Source organism: Protomyctophum parallelum (genome assembly GCF_964188405.1).
Source record: "Protomyctophum parallelum genome assembly, chromosome: 22".
NCBI lineage: Eukaryota > Metazoa > Chordata > Actinopteri > Myctophiformes > Myctophidae > Protomyctophum > Protomyctophum parallelum.
This window is the reverse complement of record NC_139714.1, coordinates 1,814,963-1,838,936: the sequence shown is the minus strand read 5'-3', so window position 1 is coordinate 1,838,936 and position 23,974 is coordinate 1,814,963. Positions and strand designations below refer to the sequence as shown.

The 23,974-nt window shown below is 45.4% G+C and overlaps 1 protein-coding gene across 2 annotated transcripts in view; it reads left to right on the top strand.

The window, feature by feature from the left end:
* Positions 1–21,704, top strand: part of sema3aa (sema domain, immunoglobulin domain (Ig), short basic domain, secreted, (semaphorin) 3Aa) — a 63,066-nt gene extending 41,362 nt beyond the window's left edge. Inside the window, exons 7-18 of one of the 2 annotated variants that reach the window (XR_014568823.1) lie at positions 1,646–1,788; positions 1,969–2,083; positions 3,446–3,515; positions 8,815–8,959; positions 9,386–9,605; positions 10,179–10,270; positions 10,716–10,757; positions 11,041–11,198; positions 16,449–16,516; positions 16,807–16,955; positions 17,870–19,233; positions 19,266–21,704. Coding sequence is in view for 1 of the 2 variants with exons in the window: in XM_083758090.1 (XP_083614216.1) it covers positions 1,646–1,788; positions 1,969–2,083; positions 3,446–3,515; positions 8,815–8,959; positions 9,386–9,605; positions 10,179–10,270; positions 10,716–10,757; positions 11,041–11,198; positions 16,449–16,516; positions 16,807–16,955; positions 17,870–18,568 (1,901 nt within the window). In the remaining variant the exon portion in view is untranslated. Of the gene's footprint in view, positions 1–1,645; positions 1,789–1,968; positions 2,084–3,445; positions 3,516–8,814; positions 8,960–9,385; positions 9,606–10,178; positions 10,271–10,715; positions 10,758–11,040; positions 11,199–16,448; positions 16,517–16,806; positions 16,956–17,869 lie in introns of both variants that reach the window. The other variant, XM_083758090.1, reaches the window with a different exon arrangement.
* Positions 21,705–23,974: the final 2,270 nt, after the last annotated feature.

The window sequence follows — 23,974 nt, the reverse complement described above, 5'->3', positions numbered from 1 at the left end:
CCTACTAGACTCCAGGAAATGACATCTGGCCACAGTAGTTGTTTCTGTGTGTCTGAACGAACAACGGGGGCATGCCATCCCTCTGCGCAGCACTGTTTATCGCGTGCGTGCGTGTGCGCGTGCGTGCATGCGTGGTGATTCATATCCAAGGACTGTTACCCACATAGTGTGCTTGTAAATCTGCTCCCCACTTTGGCTCCGTTGGCCCTTTTCACAGCCACTCTATCCCCTAGCAAACAGCCATCCGGCCGTAACATGGCACCCCTTGTTTCTCCCGTCTAAACCCCCTCGCTCTTACACACGCGGGCTCGTTTTACGCGTGACGACGCCTGGGTGACTGCGACTGCAATCCCCCTCGCCTTGCCCCCGACCCACCCCCCCCCCCCACCCCCCCCCCCCCCCCCCCAAACACACACACACACTGCCCTCCAGTGTTGCCAGATTTTGTGAGAGAAACACACAACCAGGTCTATGAAAACAAGCCTGTAAAGGCCACACGAGCACTTTAGCTGCAGGCTTTATACTTTTCTAAAGCGGATGTTAGAAAATGGCCGATCTACACGCTCACAACAGGTCACGGTGCAATGTGATGTGAGCTTGTAGATCAGCTCTTTTCAAAAAAATCTTTAAACTAAGTATTTGGAAGATTTTTTGAAATATTTCAACAACACAAATGTGGTAGGCCTACAGGGCTCCCTGGCACAATACATTTTCAGATGGGGGTTAGGGGACAAATTCATTTGGGGCTCAATGCCATGAAAACATTTGGGAACCACCGATTTAAGCAATAAAAGCAAGTACACATTATAGAAACTAGCCCCCCTCCAAAAGAACAGAACCCTCAACTAATAATATTTACAAGCTACTTTACAGAAAAATGAGCAGACATGGCAACACTGCCCCCATCCCCACCAGCTTCAGGGGCTTGGGGGTGTGGTGGTGGTGGTGGCGGGGTGGGGGGGGGGGGGGTAATCCTGAACCTCGGGCCATTTGGCCTTTTTTCCGCGTTTTGATTTCCTCTCGCGCCCCCAAAGCTGCGGCAGATTTATTCAAGTGTTGTACAAGTACAATCGGAGCCATGTGTGTTTGTGCAAGGATGCGGTTTAGAGAGAGAGAGAGAGAGACAGAGAGAGAGAGAGAGAGAGGGGTTTGTGGGGATTTTGGAACCCGGAGCGCCGGGTCGTGGTGAAACGAGACGCTACACGGCGGCGTACGGCGCAGCCACTGAGCCACGACCGAACCGGATCAACGTGGATTGTCTCGTTAGAGGGGAGGAGGATTTTCACCGAGACAGTGGTTGGATCTGGAAACTGGTGCTCCCTGCTCTCCTTGTGTGCGTGTTAGTGTGTGTGTCTGAGAGTGTGTGTGTTTGAGAGTGCGTGTTTGAGAGTGTGTGTGTTTGAGAGTGTGTGTGTTTGAGAGTGCGTGTTTGAGAGTGTGTGTGTTTGAGAGTGTGTGCGTCCACTCCTCACATTGGATACAAGAACGCGTGCAAATTCGGCGTCCTCAGAATGGTCGCCACCAGGTATTCCTAAACTTAGTTTATTTTTGAGGCTGTGCGTTCCGGTAACCTGTAATTAACAGTGTAATCGGTATATTCAAATTTGTGTGTGCATGTGTGCGTGCGTGTGTGTGTGTCTGTCAGATCCCAGGTTTGTGGGCGTGAACCTGATCCCGGAGAGCGACAACCCAGAAGACGACAAGATCTTCCTGTTCTTCAAGGAGAACGCCATGGATGGAGAGCACACTGGCAAGGCTACCATCGCCAGGATAGGACAACTGTGTAAGGTAACAACACACACACACACACACGCGCACGCACGCACGCACGCAGGCGTTGTATCTTCCCACCGATTCCTTCCAGTTGTCCTTTTTCCATTCCCACATTATCTACAATCCTGTGTATGCTGTTGTTCTTATTATAGTGTGTGTGTGTGTGTGTGTGTGTGTGTGTGTGTGCGTTTCCAGAATGACCAGGGAGGTCACAGGAGTCTAGTAAACAAGTGGACCACCTTCCTTAAGGCCCGGTTAATGTGTTCAGTACCAGGAGCCAATGGCATCGATACGCACTTTGATGAACTACGTAAGTCTGTGTGCGTCGTGGGTTGATGGGTGCGTGCATGCGTGCGTGCGTGTGCCGTGCGTGTGTGTAATGCTATCCACATGGGGACCAAAACTCCAACAAAGATCTTATACAATAAGGTCCGTCGGTCATTTTCAGGGATAAAAATCATATTAGAGCTAAGATTTCAAATACAAATGGATTCGCTCCGGATTATAGGATTAGCAATGCATTTCCAGTCCACATTGGGTTTAGGTTTACTTTTACATTTAGGGGTTACAGGCGGTTAGGCGGTTATAGAGTTCGGGTTACAAATACATATGACAGTATTTTCAATCAAATTCCTCTTCTGGCCTCCGTGTGGCTATACAAATAGTAAATATGTGCGTGCGCCACGGTGTCCGACCTGAGGTCAAAATTCAAAAATGTCTTCTAAATAATTTTCTGAAAAACCTGTGTTTCAAACTTATGTAATTGGCCGCCGACCCCCATCTGAAAAAATGTTCTTCCAGTGACCCAGATGCAAATATTTGAGAAAACGTTCGCTCTGAAAGAATATATATTCAATGATGTGCGCAACATTTTCACAATTTTTCAACAATAGCAGATCTACAAGCTCGTAGCGCAGCACCAATTGCCACGCTACGAGCTTGTAGATCTGCTATTTTTCAACAGCTAAAGTTTAAAACTAGAAAAAGTGCCCTTCTGGGCACAGGTCTCCACCAGGTTATCCACAGATCCGTGCAGTTAGAGGTAAAAACACTTTTCGGCCAGTTATAGCGCCACCTTGAGGCTGAGTTGAAATTGTTGATGTGGCATTTCGTCCTCGGCCTAGTGGGAATGTGGGTGCACAATTTCACGGAAATCACGCGATGTGTTCATGATTTGCAGCATTTTGTTTGAAACTGAGCACTCCTGTGAACTTTGGAAGCCAATCTTAACCAATCAGGATGGAGTGTGAGAAATCTGAAAGACCGGTTTGGTTGAATGGCTCTAGAGAGACTGTGTACCAATTTGCGTGATGTTTGGACAAAATCTGTAGGTGTGCTGTGCAAAAACCTGTTTTGCACAAAGCGGCCTCCTGGTGGCGCTATAACAGGCCGTTCTGGAATGTTTGGGGCAGAGGTTCATCGTTGGCATCCAGGGAGTGTGTGTGCAAAATTTGGCATCGAGCGGGTTAACGGTGGCCGAGATTAGCTGTTCACGGACGGACACACGGACACACGGACACACGGACACACGGACACACGGACGGACGGAGTGCAAAACATACTCTCTCCCCATGCCTTCGGCCTGGTGGAGACAATAATGGTTAAAGTGGTTAAGGTGACGCAGGTCTAAATGGGTTACATTGTTCAACCCCGAAATATGTTGTGCTTGCAGAGGACGTCTTCCTGATGAGCTCCAAGGACCCCAAGAACCCCATCATCTACGCCGTCTTCACCACGTCCAGGTAACCTTGACCTTATCTCACATCTGTAGAATCAATGAAGGAATCAATCATTGTTTATGTCGAACCATTTGAACCCATTTAGACCTGAGAACGATTCTACAAATTCTAAATCCGACAGTTTTCTGAAAAACCTCATGTTTCTATATCAGTGGTTCTCAATATTTCATGTCAAGGACCTCAAAAATGATATGTAATATGCCGCCGACCACCATATATATTCAAAGAATATATATTCAAAGATTTGCACCACAGCACCAAGCTCGAGCTTGTAGGCCTACGAGCTTGTAGATCTGCTATTTTTCAATAGCTAAAGTATAACATAATGCTTGAAACACCAAAGGGGGTTCCCGCCCAGAATGGGTTAAATAAGAAGACAATGTAATAATAGATATACAATAATAACACATTGAAAGAAAAAAGTTAAAACAGAAGCAAAACACAAAATCTAGTACAATTATATAGCTTATCTGCTCCTACCCCTGTCCACAGGTCCATTTGGTTCCATTTGTACACTCTCTGAGTTACAGACCCATGAAGTGTCTATAATTATAAGGCCATTTGGTTCCTAACTATCACTTATCTGGGGACCCCCTGGAAGTCCCTCAAGGGCCCCTAGGGGTCCCCGGACCGCACTTTGGGAACCTCTGGTCCAGGTAACCTGTGTTCCATGTGTTCAGTATAGCCCTGCCTGCATCTATAGTACAAAAGCTTTTTCAGTGCTCAAATCCTCACGTAATATACGGAATGTTGACGGCAACAGATGCTGCCACTATCATATCCGTTGTGTTGACTCGTTGCTATAGGAGATGAGTGAAATATTCCCGCCTGCACAAGCTATTTCCTCTCATATTTGAAAAGCACACTCGCTTCCATTTCCTCTTTTTCCGCTTCCCTGCATTCTTTCTTTCTCCGTTCCATCTGCAGTCCTGGAAGCCGCCGCTTCTCAACCAGTGGTTCACGGACCACCAGTGTGCATGCGTGGCATAAGTACAGGCCGGTCAACGGGGTCCACGTATCAAAAGATAATGTTGGAATAATATTTCATAAGTCCGGTCAAATGTGAGAGAACTTCAGAACATGGCTTGATAGACTTTGTTGCGCGTTGTCCTGGACCAAGCTTGTAGATCGGTGAAGTATTATACAAAATAATAAAATATCTCATAGAAATGACTATAGAAATGATATAACTCCAGTAAAGGAACAAGTAAAATGCAAATGTATTGGAATCAAAATATACATTAAAAGTAAATGTATGGTAGTCATTATGTAGGATGTACTGTGTCATAATGGATGAACTGTATTTAAAATCTTTCTATGCCGCATATCTCTCATCGCGGCATATTGTGAGCTTGTACGTATAGCTCAAAGTAGGCCTCTGAGCTGTAGTAAAGTAAAAGTACTGACAATTGGAAATTCTCCAGTAAAAGCACCTCAAAATTGTAATTCTACAGTACTTGAGTAAATGTACTTAGTTAGTTTCCAACACTGGATGCAGGCTTTTGACCGACATCTGCCCAGACGCCGCTGCCCGGCCTGTTAATCCACTTCCAGGTGCTTTCCCTCGCCCGGCCTTTTCGTCTCGCCTCTTCAAGATTTGGAGATTGCTTTTAGCCGATTTATCCTCTCGTTCCCCCCCCCCCCCCCCTCCCCCGGAGGCTCGGGTTGGGGAAATCAGATTATAGGTGTCGGATCAATGGGAGTGGAAGGGGGGGGGGGGGGAACCCGATACTCACTCACCAAGAACCAGTGGCTGGAAAGAGTACTCAAATATTTGACTTGTGAAAGTATAAGTACTGCAACGTAGATGTAGTCCGTACTAAAAGTAAAAGTACTCATATTGCAGAATTTCACAAGTTCAAAATGTGTGCAAAATCTTTTGAAAATAGCCGATCTACATGCTCACAATGTGTCGCAATGCGACGCATTGTGAGCTTTATAGATCTGCTATTTTCAAATGGCAGAAATGTATAGCGTTGAAGTGGTTAATGTATGTTTTTGATGAAGGCTGGATAGCCGAAACGTCTGTTGACTTTAATTCAACATGCAAGAATAAAAACTAAAGCAGATTGGTGTGTGCGACCCATCACCTTTATTTCTATTATATGATTTGAACGGGTAACGCACCTTAAGTTAGAGCGCGGTGGTCACAAGAAAGGTTTTCTAATGTATGTTTTCTAATCACAATTAAAATCTACAAAGCTAACTAAAGCTTTCAAATAATTGTAGTGGAGTAAAAGTAAATTGGAAATACTTATTATAACGTGCAGATACCTCAAAATTGTACTTAAGTACAGTACTTGAGTAAATGCACTTAGTTACTTTACACCAGTGCCAGGAGCGCACGGCTAAGCCAGACGGCGTTCCATTTCGACGCGCCCCGTTGAGGTCGAAGGCGTTGAGAGACGAGGCTATGCACGTGAGCCCGAAACGCCACAGATGGCGACACTTATCGTGATGATGGCGAGGACGATGGTGGTGCGAATGGTGATGATGATGAATTTTGCGTCAGGTGTGGCTTTGTGTCCGAGGCTATTCACCATCAATCACTGGTCATGGTCACGATAAGAAACAATGAATAGAATCCTGGAGCAGTCTGACAATGGCAGCGACGAGCATCGCTAATCCCATACGGGAGGGGGTTTCGGTGCACACCATGTGAATTGCTGTTGGGTGGGGTGCTGGTTGGCATGCACACATATGCACGCGCGCACACGCACACACATACACGCACACTCTCACACAGTCTCACACAAAGACGCTCGGAGATTCAATTAAAGGGCTTTGAGGAATTAGAGTGGGTTTAATTGGTTTTCTAAGTGCCTGTTTTTAGAGATGAACAGAGCGGTATTTCAGAGCGGCTGGCTTTTAATATCGCCACTTAATGAGGCAAAGCACAGACCGTCCCTCTGACAGGTCCATGGTTGATGGTGGTGATCCTGTGCATTAAAGTGTGTTTGTGCATGTGCGTGTGTGTGTGTGTGTGTGCGTGCGTGCGTGTGTGCGCTTGTGTGCGTGCGTGCGTGCGTGTGGCATCAAATTTAACTTGAAGTACCAGAAGTAAACGTACTAAAATGTTTGCCGCGATGAGACGCGTTGTGAGCTTGTAGATTGGCAATTTTGTATTAAAGTGGTTAATGTATGTAATTAATTTAAATCTGCAAAGTACTATAGTAGCCAAACTGAAGTTTTCAAATAATTGTAACGTAGTAAAAGTAGGCCTACAATATTTGTCTCTGAGATGGAGATGTAGTGGAGTAGAAGTAAACGTATTGAAATACTGGAAATACTCCAGTAAAGTGAAAATATCTCAAAATTGTACTTGAGCAAATGTAATTTAGTTACTTTCCACCAGTGCTTATGTGTATGAAACGCTGTTTTGACGGTCTCTCCCAAAGGGTGCATGTGCGTGTGCGCTCGTGCGTGCGTGTGTGTGCATGCTCGCCTTCGTGCGTGTGTGTTCATAATATTATGCGTAGGGTCTGGCCTTCTCCAGAGGCACAGTACATAATGGAGTGTCTTTTTTGTGCCCCAGCGGGTTAATTGAATTTCTCTGTAATTAACATTTACAAATGTTAATCCATTCATCTTCCATGCTTTGGTGAACGCTGTCACTTGTTTATAATGCCACCCACGTCACCATGCCGAGTCCAACGCGACATCCCTGAGCGCTAAAACAGACAAAGGCTGTCCCCTCTGCTCCCCCCCCCCCCCCGGTGTGTGTGTGTGTGTGTGTGTGTGTGTGTGTGTGTGTGTGTGTGTGTGTGTTATTGAAGAAAAAACAAACAGCTTTACTTCAAATCGAATTATATTCTCATATTAAGAGTGTGCGTTCAAAAATAAACAAGTTAAGCCAATTTGGAGTTTCAAAGAATAGTTAAGTAAGTTAAGTCTTTTTGGTTACCAACATGGAAATATTAGATCTCCGGTTTGGATTGAATTCGGGAGACTTTGAATGCTAATCTCCACATAATTACGTTTTTCATTTCCAAAATGGACATATTTTTATTTATTTCGGAAAACAGAACGGTTTATTACACAATGCGTTCAGGGTGGGATTTGGAAGTGCTTGAATGTATTTCCAACAGTTATACTGTAGATGTTTAATCATGGCAGTGGAATATGTATCTTGGAATTTTACTTTGGAACTCCCAAGTTCTCTGCTGTCGTGACCGTGAGTCTCCGATTGCTGATGTATTTTGGCCGACCTGTGTCAAAACACAGAAAATCCACATCAATTGGTTTTTTGTGATGGATTTTGAGTTTCGACCTTGTCTGGTTTGGAGCCGTGGCCCCCACTAGCAAGAGCAGAACCCTCCCATCTGGCTCTGTTAAAACGACTCGGGGGCCAAGTGCTCAAAACGAAAATCCTGGAGAAGGAATTCCACTGTGCTCTGAAACAGCCCTCCTGTTCTGCTGGTGGCGTGCCCACATTCCTGTCTGCTCTCGGGACGAGGCTGGAAGCAATCAACTCAAAGTTCCAATCTGTCATCCCCGCTGTTAAACGATGACAACCTTTCTACCTCGTGCCTTTTTGTTGCTTCGCTGAAGACTCATTTTGTTGTCTTTCTCCTACGGCGCTTCGACAGTTCCTACAGTAAATCCCTGGCTGGTGATGATGCATCACTGATGAATTCTTCCCCTGTTCTCCTTGTGACTGTTCTGTCTTCGTTCCGCCTTTGATCTCGCCGGCCTCGCTCTCTCTTTTTACTTTTTAACCTCCCTCACTTTCCATTCCTTCTGTCATGCTTTGTCTCTCTATGCACTGATCATTCTAAGCTGATGTTTATAAATTGCCGGTAAACCATATTGTTTATGATATGATTGATTGATTGAATACTTTATTAACAGTTTGCAAAAAGGTTATATTTATGATGCTAAAAGGATAACATAAAAAGCCCCGAGGGCGTTGTGGTCCTATGTATTCAATTCATCAAGACATTTAAAGACATACAATAAAATACAAGAAACTATCAACCCTGTATATGCCCACCACCAGCACCTCCACTAATGTATTTAATATATACGTGTTTTACATTTTGAAATATTTAATTTCATGTTGGAAGACAATGGTTCAGATCGGGGGAACACATATTTGGAGTCATACTGTCGTCACTCGTCAGACTGACATATGACTGACGTTGTAGTAGATGACTGACATGGCAGGCTGGTCACACGTGGGGGTCCAAGCTCCATGTGATTTGAGTTTTGAATTTACAATGTCGACTTCTGCATTTGTTATGAATATGATTATTATCGTCTGTAAAATATTGTTTCTGGCACTCTCTTTCCTCCCATGCAGTAACATCTTCAAAGGCTCTGCGGTGTGTGTGTACAACATGGCAGACATCAGGAGGGTCTTCCTGGGCCCCTACGCCCACAGAGACGGACCCAACTACCAGTGGGTGCCCTTCCAAGGCAGGGTGCCCTACCCCCGCCCTGGCACTGTGAGTCTGCCGTTAAGCAAAGAAAAGAAAGTTGTCACAATGTAACAGTCTTCTATTCTCATTGTTGAACCTATATGGATGCCGTGTTTAAATCACTTATTTGTTTACATTTTCAACAAAACATTTTCAAAAATAGGGACTCGATTCATCAAAAAACCCATATGGTTAAGTAGAGTCCCTCGGGGGGATGTGTTGTGAGCTTGTAGATCTGCTATTTTCAGCAAGCAACCAAGTGTAAAATGACTTATACTGGATCTCTCGTCCACTAGCATTCCTAACATTTTAGTCTAGTTTTTATTTAGTTTACATTTCGTTTTTGTCAGTGAAAAAAGGTAGTCGACAAACCTTTCTCGTCATAGTATCGATAGCATCGATGAAATCAACACTTAACTACTATGTCCAAATCTTTTACGGTTCCTTCTGCAGTGTCCCAGCAAGACGTTCGGAGGGTTCGACTCCACCAAGGACCTGCCGGACGAGGTCATCACGTTCGCCAGGGGCCACCCGGCCATGTACAACCCTGTGCACCCCACGGGGGGACGTCCCATCGTGGTGCGCACGGACGTAGGCTACCAGTTCTCTCAGCTGGTGGTGGACCGCGTGGAGGCCGAGGACGGACAGTATGACGTGATGTTCATCGGCACAGGTGACCGCAGCATCCTGTTTATTCAGCCTGTTCTCTGGCAGTAGGGCTGCAACACTTCATCGGCTAAACAGTTGGTTAATGGTTCCTAAACATTTTAGCCTCGAGACCCAAAATAGAAATGTGATGTCTCCCCCCTGTAGCATGAGGCAGCCCCAAGTACACCCCCTGTACATGAGTCATGACGCTATGTTGCAGGGACTTAGCCCAGATCCAACCTGAGTGCTGAGCTGAGTGCCAAGCAGAGAGGCCATTGGGTCCCATTTTATAGTCTTTGGTATGATCCAGCCCTGGGATCGAACCCTGACCTCCCAGTCTCAGTGCGGGCACACTCTAACCACAAGGCCACTGAGCTGGTAAATCTTTTAATTCCCCAAAAGAAATGTGGAAACATTTTCACAACACAAATGTTGTGTGATCGAGGGTCCCCCTGTCACAAAATAATATTTTCAGATTGCGGCCAAATGCCAAACACATTGTAATTTGTGGGTCCTTGACATACATGAAAAATATTTGAAGAACTACTGCTATAAAGGAAGCAAAACAAATGTATATTTGTGTGCCGATGCGTTGTAGACATGGGGACGGTGCTGAAGGTGGTGACCATTCCCAGAGAGAGCTGGCATGACCTGGAGGAGGTGGTTCTGGAGGAGATGACCGTCTTCAGGGTATGGAAATGGACCTATATTTACATTGTTGTAAAGAATAGAATGTGTAGTAGCTTAGTAGAAACTTGACCTGAGGTAACATGAATAACATGACCTTAATTGTCTTCCGAGTTATGGACATGGACTTACGTCAGTTGTTCTATAGAATGTGTAGGCAAATAAGTGAATGAATCAATCACTTAATAGGCCTACATAGGCCTACTGCGTTGAATGATGAATAGCGGAAATAGTCCTACTTGAAAAACATTGCAGTAATCTAATTGAGCTTTTAGATATTTTTGCTATTTAAAAAATATGAAAAATATAATAAAATGAAAAGTACTGGCGCCAGGTGGAAAGCGGTTGAAGTCAAATTGATAGTGTGGGTCAAACTCATGAAAATATACATAATATGAACAAAATGAATAAACCTGGCGTTTAATGTGGTGAATTTTGTTTCATGCAGGAGCCAACTCCCATTACCGCTATGGAGCTTTCCACCAAGCAGGTAAGAGAACAAATGACCCTGTTTTCCACACATAATATTTCATCCGAATACGGTTTGAGAGAGTCCAAGAGAAACAATAAAAAACTTGAACTTGAGAATGTATTTTCATTTTCATTCGTGGATTTCCAAAGAGACCGAAACGCGCCCGCCGGGACTCGAACCCGCCACCTCACACAGAGGAACCCTTTATACGAGGGCCAGCCATGCAGTCCAACCTGAGTCACACAATCAATCAATCAATTCTCCTAATGTGTTTTCTACTTCTCTCGGACTCTTCCAACAGCAACAGTTGTACCTCGGCTCAGCGCTGGGTGTATCCCAGATGCCTTTGCACCGTTGCGAGGTGTATGGCAAGGCGTGCGCCGAGTGTTGCCTGGCCCGGGACCCGTACTGCGCCTGGGACGGCTCCGAGTGCTCCAGATACTTCCCCACTGCCAAGAGGTATGAGCAGCTCTCTCTCCCTCTCTCCCTCCCTCTCTCTCTCTCTCTCTCTCTCTCTCCCTCTCTCCCTCCCTCCCTCGTTCTTTTTCAAGTTTTTCATTTAACCGAGCAAGGTTTTGCTGAGCATGCACGCGACGCTGCGCTTTTTGTGCACCCATGAGCCTCCCATTCGAGCTGCTATTGAAACTGACACGTGGGACGCTGCCCGCGTTGCGAGTCTTAATTGCGACTGCAGTCTTCCACTGTTGGACCGCATGGAGCTGTTCCACTGGAGTAGTTAAGGTTAAGCACATTGCTCAAGGGTGCCTCAGCTGCAAGAGTTATTTTGGTTTTTGTCTATAATATTCATTAGTTTGAGTTTTTATTTAGTTTGGTGGTGTATTTCTGTCTAGAGTTTGGGTTCGTTTTTGTTTGTTTGTTTGAGTGCGTGAGTAATTGAGGAATTACACTAGATTTAGTAGCCTGGTTATCAGACTGGAGGATGGTCTGGAGCCAGACTATAGATTTAGTTTATGGTCCTTAATTCTTAGTCCATCTCTCTAGTTTATTATTTAATTGTTTGGTATGTTGTTCCGACATGAGGAAAGCCTCGATTTATCGACGCATTTTAGTCAGTTTTTGTATTTGCTGTTTATTTGCAGTTAGTTTTTTGGTAACAAAAAGGGAAAGATTGTTGTTATTGTAGTTTGTCGTCAAAATACATTTCTCGCTTTTTAGTTTTAGTTTGAGTCTTAGTCAACTGTAACAACCCTGCTCAGCGGCCGTTGTGGAGGCATAGGGAAATCAATGCTCATCGACCTTTCCCTCAATCCCATGAATCCCATGGTTTCGGGGGACAGTCTCTGACCTTTAACCTTTAGGCTTATATACCATCCCAGCTGGACATCCTGTGTATATCCAGCCAATGCACATAGACCAGCGTGAAATGAAACTAAATGGACCCGTAAGAGTTACATTATTGTTAAACATCTGCATTGCTTAATTCACCAGAGGTGTACACAATGAGAATGTAGAAGAATTGTTATTATAGATCAATGTTTGTGTTCTCACATCAATACAGCATGGAATTGTGGACAAAATCGTACATTTGGGGTCTGAGAGGCTAAATCTCATCAAATGGTGGTCTGTGGCTCAAATTCTGAATAAATAATGGGCCTTGATATGAAAACCACTGACAGACTGAGACTACACTACACAACACAAACCAAAACAAACATCTAAACATGCCAGTTAGTCTACGAAGAAAACTACACGAACACGAGTTCAAAAATACAGTAATCGCACGCACGCACGCACGCACTCACGCACGCACAAGCCAAATTATAGCCAACAGGAGCAACTTCACCCTACAACCGAGAGTTTTGAACACACCCTCAAATTACACTGCTGCATCCAGCGGGATTAGACCTGACCACCACACACGCATGCACGTGCGCGCACACACACACACACACACACACACACACACACACACAAACACACAGGTTTGCATTACTATACTTGTGAGGACATCAACCTTTTAGGACAGCATTGAAATAGACGCAGGCTACATGCTCGCACTGGATGTTTTTTAAGCGTGTAGATCAGCATTTTCTCTGGTATTTTCCAATGTCACGCAACTAAGTTAAAAGTAAGGAAAACTCTAACCCAAACCCCACCTCCTTAAACCTAACTCCGAACCATTCACCCTAACCGGAGTCTTTTCCTAATTGTAAACCCAGCTCTAAGATCATTTCTCTTGCAAGGACCATGAAAATTATTGTCCTCACACTGTCCATTTCTCAAATTCTTCTGTACATGTGGGAACGTTTGGCCCGCACAAGTATAGTAATACACGCACGCACGCACACACGCACGCACACACCCTTCATTTCACTCATGCAGAACTTCTCACACCAACATGAAGTAGGCCGGTGGGTGTAGTGGTGCAGGGCAGGGTTACACCCCATGGTTAGGGCCGGGTTTGGGCCTCCGCTCTGCCCAGCTCTGCACTCCAAATATCACTGCTGTCGGCCACAAAACTAACATCTCCAATAATTCAACTTCATGTTCTTTTCCGTGAATGAATTTCAATGAGTTTTTGGAACGATATAGAGGAACAGTTTTGGACATACAAGGTTTCAACCCGAAGCGACGATATTTCCCCTGCAGCCTCGAATGAGAACCAGACACTCGCCCTCTCGCATGTGCTCAGACAGCCAAGAAATACAGGAATGTTAGGCCAGGGAAATCTACAAATGAGACTCCATGATTGTGTTTGTAGTGTGTGTGTGTGTGTGTGTGTGTGGGTGGGGGGGGGGGGGGTGTTGATTGATAGACAGAGAACGATTGTAGGTTTCTTTACGTCCATAATTTGTGTGCACTATAGAAAGAGGAAGCGCTGAGCCTGCACGCACGTACACACACACGCACACACACACACACACACACGCATGCACACACACACACGCACGCACGCACACATGCACCATCCATCCATCCGCCCACCCACCCACCCACCCACCCATCCATCCATCCATCCACCCACCCACCCATCCATCCATCCATCCGCCCACCCACCCATCCATCCATCCATCCGCCCACCCACCCACCCACCCACCCATCCACCCACCCACCCACCCACCCACCCACCCACCCACCCACCCACCCACCCATCCATCCATCCATCCACCCACCCATCCATCCATCCATCCACCCACCCACCCATCCATCCATCCATCCACCCACCCACCCACCCACCCATCCATCCACCCACCCATCCATCCATCCATCCACCCACCCACCCATCCACCCATCCATCCATCCATCCACCCACCCACCCACCCACCCACCCACCCACCCACCCACCCACCCACCCATCCATCCATCCATCCACCCACCCATCCATCCATCCATCCACCCACCCACCCATCCACCCATCCATCCATCCATCCACCCACCCACCCACCCATCCATCCATCCACCCATCCACCCACCCACCCACCCACCCACCCACCCATCCACCCACGCACCCATCCATCCACCCACCCACCCACCCATCCATCCACCCACCCACCCACCCACCCACCCATCCATCCACCCACCCGCCCGCCCATCCATCCACCCACCCATCCATCCACCCACCCACCCACCCACCAATCCACCCATCCATCCACCCACCCACCCACCCACCCATCCACCCACCCGCCCGCCCATCCATCCACCCACCCATCCATCCACCCACCCACCCACCCACCAATCCACCCATCCATCCACCCACCCACCCACCCATCCACCCACCCATCCATCCATCCACCCACCCACCCACCCACCCACCCATCCATCCACCCACCCACCCACCCACCCATCCACCCACCCGCCCATCCATCCACCCACCCACCCACCCATCCATCCATCCATCCACCCACCCACCCACCCATCCATCCACCCACCCACCCACCCACCCATCCACCCACCCGCCCATCCATCCACCCACCCACCCACCCATCCATCCATCCATCCACCCACCCACCCACCCATCCATCCATCCACCCATCCATCCATCCATCCACCCACCCATCCATCCACCCACCCACCCACCCACCCATCCATCCACCCACCCACCCATCCATCCATCCACCCACCCATCCATCCATCCACCCACCCATCCATCCATCCACCCATCCATCCATCCACCCATCCATCCATCCATCCATTCATTTCATGAAAGAATGTATATCATCACTGCCGGGCGTAAACGTTGTACAGTATTAGGATCCTTTCAGGAAATGGAAAAGGTAACCTGTGGTGTTCCAGTGAATCCAAACCTAGTTTCTTCTTTTCCGTTGGCTACATGTCCATAAGAACCCACAGACAGACTTGACCACCTTCAGTCTGGCATCCCTATCCTTCGGCATGTCATTATAGGTGAGAATTGCAACATCAAAAAAATATTTTTCTTTTGGAAATAGCCCAACGGCAGTGATGCAACTTATTATTTTTTGGCTACGTTTGCACTATAAAGGCATAACAAAAGGAATTGATTAATGAAGAAACATAATATTTTTTTTGTATACAGAGATGCAATGCTTCTACCCGGCAACAGTGACGATATGATGGTGAATTAGCTGGGAGAACGCAGTGGTGGCAAAGTAGGCTACTCAACTATAAGTGAAAATATCAATACTGCAAATGTAGAGATACCCAGTCTGGCATTCAAAATGTAATTGAGTAAAAGCACAAAAGTATTGGCATCAAACTTCTTAAAAGGACCAATAGTAAAAGTAGCCTACTCATTATGCGGAATGTTCCATTTCACAAGTTTAAAAATTTAATCTTTTGAACATAGCAGATCTACAAACTCACGCAACATGTTGTGAGTGAGCTTGTAGATCGTACATTTTCAAATGGCCGAAATACATATGGGCTGAAGTGGTTAATAATAATACTATTCCAAATCTACAAAGTAACCAGTAAAGTTTTCAAATAATTGTAGTGGAGTGAAAAACTAAAAAGTAGGCTACAATAGTTGCCTCTGAGATGTACTGAGTTGGTGTAGAAGTAAAAACAAGCATTGAAAGTTGGAAATGCTCTGCAGTAAAGTAAAAGTACTCCCGTACTTTGAATACTTTCCACCAGAGCCCCAGCATAGCATGGCAGTAAAACACTCTGTGACACGGGGGCCTTTTCATGTCCTAAAAGCACGCAGAGGGGAAGCCGTTTTACGACGTCATTTTCAAAAGCGTAACAATACCGTACGTGTTTCATAATAACAGCGGTGGACGAGGCACAGTGGTTCATTGAGCTGCAGGTTTATGTTTCTCGCGTCTTGCTGCCAGGGTTTTCTTCTTCTTTTTCTCTTTTGGTCATTTATTCACCCGCTGTGGTCTCAACAGTGGACTGATGGCTGAGTAAACACTCACTGTTCTGAGTTGTACACACGCACACACACACGCGCACACGCACACGCACCACACACACACACCACACACACACACACACACACACACACACACACACACACACACTTCATCACAGATGATTCATAATGGCTCCGACTGTGCAGGTTTACTATTAGCTAACAGTGCTCCCCAGTGGGCAAAAAGGAAATTGCACACGGACCTATTATGTGTGTGTGTTAGAAGTGTATAATTGTACATCCCTAAATGTTTTGATGAATTGAAAATGGTGGACCCTGTTGTAAACAAGTGTAATGGTTTATCATGGTTTTGTTTTCTAGTGTTTAACCTTTTAACTGTGTTCTCTCTACAGGCGAACCAGACGACAAGACATCAGGAACGGAGACCCTCTGTCCCAGTGCTCAGACCTGCAGCATCATGGTACACTCACTCATGCTCTCTCTCTATCTCTCTCTCTCTCTCATACGCACGCACGCACGCTCACTAAACAATTTTGTTATTAAAATCTTTACTATAACCCAACCACAAACCTCACACTTCTCCCAGTTGTTTCCTAGTGAAGTAGCTGTGGCCAGTGAAGCATAATATTTTCCCACAGTTATTATTATGAATTATTTTAAATGGGGAGCATGCTGCATGCATTTCTGTGCTGGAAAGGGCCAGCAGCAGCGTGACGAGGTGTGTGTGTGTGTGTGTGTGTGTGTGTGTAGATGACATGGACGGTCTGGTGGGCAGCGTGGAGGACCGCAGCGTGTACGGCGTGGAGAACAGCAGCATGTTTCTGGAGTGCAGTTCAAAGTCCCAGCGGGCCGTCATCTACTGGCAGCTGCAGAGGCTCGGCGACGAGCGCAAGCACGAGGTGAGCGCACACTCTAAATCCTAAAGGTTTTCTGTAAAACCTATGTTTCTATGTCCGTGGTTCTCAAACTATTTCGTGTCAAGGACCCCAAAAGTTATATGTAATTGGCCGCCGGCCCCCATCTTAAAATATGTTGTTCCGGGTATCTCCCCAGAAGCAAACATTTGAGTTAAAATACTATATAAGAAACTGGTCAAACATTGGTCAAATTGTCAAATAATATATTGAAGGCAAAAATTGTGAAGGCTTGTAGATTGGCTATTTGCACAAAATGTAACGCCTCAACTCCTAGAATTCTAAGTGCTTATCAGGGTGGGGGTTCCCCTGTTCAAATAGGATTATTTTGGGCGGTCTCTGCCTAGAAAGGTTGAGAACCAATGACGTGGCATATTTAACATAATAGGAGTAAGGATAATTATAATGATAATATTATTATTATCATTATTATTATCCTTACTCCTATCATATTAAAAATGCCACGTAATTTGTTCTCAACCTTCCTAGGCCGCGACCGCCCAAAACGCGCACACACGCACAGACACAGACACGTGCACGCACGCACGCACACACACGCCACACGCACACACATTCCTATCTGCGCAGATGTATTTCACACTGCTTCACATTAATTAGACAAACATCCTCTCAGTGCTGACGCCTTTCCTCTACCGTTATCATCTACTGACCCATGATGACCCATAACCTTTGAACTTTAGCATTGTGCGCCCGGGTGATGTTTAGATTCACCTTTGACCCTTGACCCCTGTGATTCCCATTACCTCAGGTGTTTTTTGTCAGTAATGAAAGCTCATGAAATGTAAGCGACCTAGTTTTTTAATGTTTTTGTCTTTTGTTTCTCTCTCTCTCACCCTTCCCCCCCCCCCCCCCCCTCTCTCTCTCTCTCTCTCTCTCAGATAAAGCTTGATGAGCGGGTGGTCTGCACGGACCAGGGTCTGTTGATCCGCAGCCTGACTCCGTCGGACTCGGGCGTGTACCACTGCCATGCCGTGGAGCACGGCTTCATCCAGCCCCTGCTGCGCCTCAGCCTCCAGGTCATCCCCACGCAGCGGCTGGGCGACATCCTGCCCATCAATGCCGCGGCCATGGGCGCCGCGACGGGCCACACGGCCAAACACAGGATGTGGTACCGCGACTTCCTCTCCCTGCTCGACCACCCGGACCTCAACAGCGTGGAGGAGTTCTGCGACCGCGTCTGGCGGAAAGAGCGCAAGCCGAAGAGGCCGAAGGCTCCCGGCGGCAACAAGCCGGACTCCGGTCCCGACTCCACCCCGAGGACGAAAACCCCGGCACTGAATGCCCAGAGGCAACAGGGCGGCCCGCCGCCGAGCAGCCCGAGGCTTCAGGCTGCGGCGCAGGGCGCAGAGGGGACACCACGGAGCGCCCAGAAGGCTCAGCCCAGTGTAGGCACGGCAAGCGGACAGGCCCCTAAGAATAACCAGAGGGCCCAGAGCGGCCAGAAGGGAGCGGGAGGCTCCCAGCCGGCGGCGCGGGCAAACCCCCAACAGGCCGCCAAGTGGAAACGGATGCAGGACAACAAGAAGGGCCGTAACCGGAGGACCCACGAGCTCCAAAGACCACCGCGCAGTGTCTGACCGCGTCTGAGCACAGAGGCGCACTCGTGCGACCAGAACACACACACACACACACACACACACACACACACACACACACACACAAACAGGACAAATTCTCGCACACACTTATACATCCAGTAGATTGATATACATATACTATGTGTACACTCATTTAATATTAACCCTGTCCGTAACTGCAGTCCCAACGAACAACAGTATTAAACTCTGTTATTCTAGATAGAAAGTCTTAAAGGCTCACGGTGGGCACTATGAACCAAACACCTACACACATGCATACACATGCACGCACGCACGCACGCATACACAACCATTGAACAGGACAGCGGTGTCTGATACAAACTAAACTAAACTAAAAGGCATTGTGTAAACGTGTGAGCCTGTGAGGACATGGCTGCTTGTTCAGGACGGTTCCTGTATATAAGCTACTTCAGTATGGGACTGGGACTTCAACGGAGGCGTTCACGATCAAGCGAGGATCAGTGAATAATATATCTGTTCCATATACATTATAACGTGCACTCGTTACACTGATGGACGTTAACACGGGTGGAGGACATTTAATGGAGACTTTTATCCATACGTGGACATTCACCGCAAATGCACGCCCTCGAGCCGGATGGATTAAAAAAACTGTTATTTTGCAATGAACAGCTCATTAAGAGGTCCTCTGTCTGTCGAGTGAAACCGAAGCGAGCCAGCACAATTTCTCAGAGCGGCAGAACTGTGCATTGGTTCACAGTCTGAAAGCGCTGAGCGTCACCAGGAGTTCTTTGTGGGCGTATATGAAAGGCTCAAGCTTTTACTGCGAGAGCTCAGCCGACGGAGCTGGAAGTTTGGTTGGTGTTGCGATCTGCATCAGCACTGCTCGTGTCCTTTGTGGAGATCAACACGAGGGTTAACATGCAAAAACAAAGTTATGCCCTGGTGCAGCCAAAATGCATCGTCATCGTGACCCTTGGCCATGACCAGCCAAGGCAGGGATATGCATGACAACGTTGTTGATCTATGTTCATAACTTCAATAAGCTATTTCTTGACAGTTATTTTATGGAATTATTTTGTCTTTTTCTATCTAAAAGTAAAAAAGAAAATAATTATTTACTTCTTCCATAAACACCACTGCTTCTTTTTGGGGCAAATGTGCAAGCAACATAGTTGATCGATTGCCATTATCCCACACGGATCCTGTCTTAAGTTATTTTTGTTAACTTTTTCCTGGGATTCATAGACACTGGACATGAATTCCAGTCTTGGGCGATGATGCTGAAACTCCAGTTGTTTTGTGTACATATATACAACAAACGTAACTCTTTGTGTATGTACATATATACAGTACAAGAACACCACTTATTATTTATTGCTCATTGTTTTGTGAAAGGGTTGCATTTATTTTTGATATAATGGTATTTTTGGCTCATCAATATTGGAGAAATAGTAGCAGTAACAAAAACTAAAAAGAAAAAAAAAAACAGTTTGATGGACCAACTTGGTGAGTTTGTCATCTCTTTGATCATCTCTTGTTTTGCGGAGATGCGTATGTTGACAAATAATTATGTTTAGACGCTCGAGTACAAGGATTTATGTCATTAACTGTATCACAAGGTGCATTCACACCGGATGCGCCGTCAACATTTTTGAAGCGGCATGACTCAGTCTTACTCTTAAGTCGATGGAAAGATGCTAAATCAAGACATATTCTTGCTTTTATGCCTAGAAGCCCAGAGCAGGAAGTAAAAAAAAAGGAGAGGTTTTTGCTAGAGAGAGTGTGTGTGTTTGCATGTGGGGCAGAGAATGGAGATATCGCTTCAAGCTAAAATGTAGCGTCCGGTGTGAACGCACCATAGCGAAGTGATTATCGTCTGTCGGGTGGAAACCTCACATGTCCAAAACTGTTTCAAATTCAAAAGTAGTAAAAGTAGGAGATCGACAAGCTCAAAATACCTCTATATGTGCCACTTTTCGAGCTTGTGGATCTGCTACTTTTGATGCTTTTATTTGAAGCCAATTTTATTTGATATGATCAAGTAAGGCGTTCATTTAAGAAAAAAGAAAATAACTAATTTGGAGATGGGAGGTTTCTGCCCGACAACAGTGTTATTTTTTATCGTTCCCCGTGTGAATGCACCTTCAGGGCTAATTCAGCCTATACTTTGTCGAACACGTCAACACATTTCTCAGTTTCAAATACAGTGTTTACTGTTTTTGTCCTACAATGTGGCTGCTCGATGAAGTATAAATTCAGTAATGCTGAACTTATACTCTTTTCAGATTCCGGCGTCGCTTCCTGAAAATAGCTGACCGACAAGCTCACAAGCTTCGTCGAGCAGCTATTTTCAGCATACGACACATCGTACAACAAAGTATAATTCAGGCGCAAGTCTCCGCAAGAGACCCTGAACAATGATAAGCACAATTTTCTCATTTTGCTGCGTTTGCAGAGAATTCTCTCTTCTTTTGTGTTTTCATGACGGGTTATTTAATTCACTAGTCGTAGTCCCACCATCCCCCAAACACCTCCCAACATGTCATTCATTCATACAATAACCATTATTTGTAAGATAATACCCCCAAAAACTGAAAAACGTTAGCTGTGAATCTCTCTCTCTTTCTGTATGAAATAGTGCGGAACAATGTTTAAAGCTAGTCTGAGCAGAGGAGGTGTTATACTGCATGTGAATGCTACCTACAGTTAAGTGCATCTTTTTTCTAATGTCTCTTTAAAAGTGATTTTTGTGTCAGAGAGGTGACGTTCCCTAAAACCAAGGTGTGAATTACTTTTGTCCTCTTTGCCAAATCAAGGATACCGACCCTTCCGGCTTTCCCCGATACTCTGACCCAAAACTTTTTACTCCACAATGTCACATGTCCCGTCCCTCTCTCTGTCTCCCCCGTCCCCTTATTATAATACAGGACTTGAGTGATGTGACAATGCAATAACAATGACAGCAGGACATGTATCCACTGAAATCTGACAGTGTTGTTGGTTGGTTGACTCATAGATCTTCCAGGGTCTCCCTTCTTGTCTTGGGAGTTCTTTTCTGACTGGGCAGGTGCTGCCACCTGCTGTAACGCCACACCTCTTTCTGGCATGCATTCAAATTGTCTAAAATAAAACATTTCCTGTAAAAACGTAATTGTGTTCTCTATCTTCGGACAATAAAACCTCTATTCACTGTGTGGTGGTCTGAGGTATACCCAGTTGGATATTTTTAAAAAGGAGGTAACACCATGGCAATTTCTGTCAGAATACGCTGAGGGCTGAATTCACCCTCCTGCCCTTGTTTTGGATTTTTCCTTTTTTTTCTACCTTGCCCCCCCTAGCTGCCCTCTTTTTAAGGTGCTATGTTTTTGGTCCAACCCAGGCCCAGATTTAACAAGCTCCACTGCTGCGGGGGTGAGTGGGAGGCAGACCACTAGTTGAAAACCACTGTATTACAGTAGGCTAATGTTAACTCCATAGTATACAAAACAGAAAAAGTACAAAAATCACGGCACTCCATCTTTAGTAGCATAACCATGTGGACGCCCCTCACTTCACAAGAGTGTGATTTTTCATATTGAACTTTCCAATCCTCATTTTTCATCATTTTTGACCATGGGCTATACCCATATCGTAAGGCATACCGTTTTTCATCATTTTTGAGGATTTGAAAAAAAGACGAAAATCACTCAGAGACGATGGGCTATAGCCTATGGTCTCGGAGTGAATTTCGACTCCCTTCACATAAAACTTCTCTACAAAATACTAGTCTATATTGCGTGTACACAATATACAACGGCGTTTGGTTGTGTAATTAACTCGACCTGGCAGTGTGACCAGGCAGAGTGGTTGGGTGGAGTGGTTCCCTTACTCAGTTCTCACTCTTTTAACTTTGTCGGGTGACCGAGAACTGAAGACTAGCTATAGCCTTTGTCGAGGTTTTTAATCTAGTCTTGACTGTGCAGAACATGTCAGACCCACGGACCGAAGCCGGGAGAAGGTTCCTGGGACTTAAACTCCCTGCCTCCTATTGTAACTTTTGGTATTTCGGGGACTGTAAGCATTTTTGCATACTATGAACGCACTGTTCTGTTAAGATTGTAGGGATCGATGAGTTCTCTGAGATATTGTGGTGCCTGACCATTGAGAACTTTATAGGTGAGGAGGATTGAGAACTTTATAGGTGAGGAGGATTTAGAACTATGTTCTGTATTTAACCAGGAGCCAGTGTAGAGAGGCCAGTGATGGTTCTGATCACATGGTTCTCGGACCCCTAGTAAAATGATGAAAAACGGCGTGCTATAGTATGCCGTACGATATGGGCTATAGCCCATGGTCAAAAATGATGAAAAAGATGAAAAGTTAATTTCGACTTTTTTTAATAATTTTTGAACATGGGCTATAGCCCATACCGTACGGCATACTATAGCATGCAGTTTTTCATCATTTTTGAGGATTTGAAAAAAAAAAGAAATTTCGACTTTACCAGAGTACCAGATTGGTTACCAGAAGGTACCAGAACCAAACAAACAAAAAAGCTGTTTAAACTGTCTGGAACCAGTGGCCCAGTGTGTTAGAACGCTGGCACATTATCGGGAGATGGTGGGTTCAAACCCCACTCAAGTATTTACTTTCAAAACCGATTTCAGGAGTAGAAAACAAACGAAAAAGCAGTAAATATTGTCTAGACCAGTGTGTTAGAACGCTGCCACATGAGGATTTTTTACCTCGTTTTTCATCATTTTTGAACATGGGCTATAGCCCATACCGTACGGCATACTATAGCACGCCGTTTTTCATCATTTTTGAGGATTTGAAAAAAAAAAAAAAAAAAAAAACATGGGTTATAGCCCATTGTTTTTTGAAAAAAATAAATATGTAACCTCGTTTTTCATCATTTTTGAACATGGGCTATAGCCCATACCGTACGGCATACTATAGCACGCCGTTTTTCATCATTTTTGAGGATTTAAAAAAAAAAAAAAAAACATGGGTTATAGCCCATTGTTTTTTGAAAAAAATAAATATGTAACCTCGTTTTTCATCATTTTTGAACATGGGCTATAGCCCATACCGTACGGCATACTATAGCACTCTGTTTTTCATCATTGTTGAGGATTTGAAAAAAATGAAAAAAAAAAAAAACATGGCCCATCGTTTTTTGAAATTTTGAAAAAAAGAATTTACCTTGTTTTTCATCATTTTTTAACATGGGCTATAGCCCATACCGTACGGCATACTATAGCACGCCGTTTTTCATCATTTTGAGGATTAAAAAAAATGAAGAAAAAAAAAACATGGGTTATAGCCCATCGTTTTTAGATTTTTAGATTATTATTTTTTTATCCTAGTTTTTCATCATTTTTGACCATGGGCTATGGCCCATACCGTACGTCATAATATAGCACGCGTTTTTCATCATTT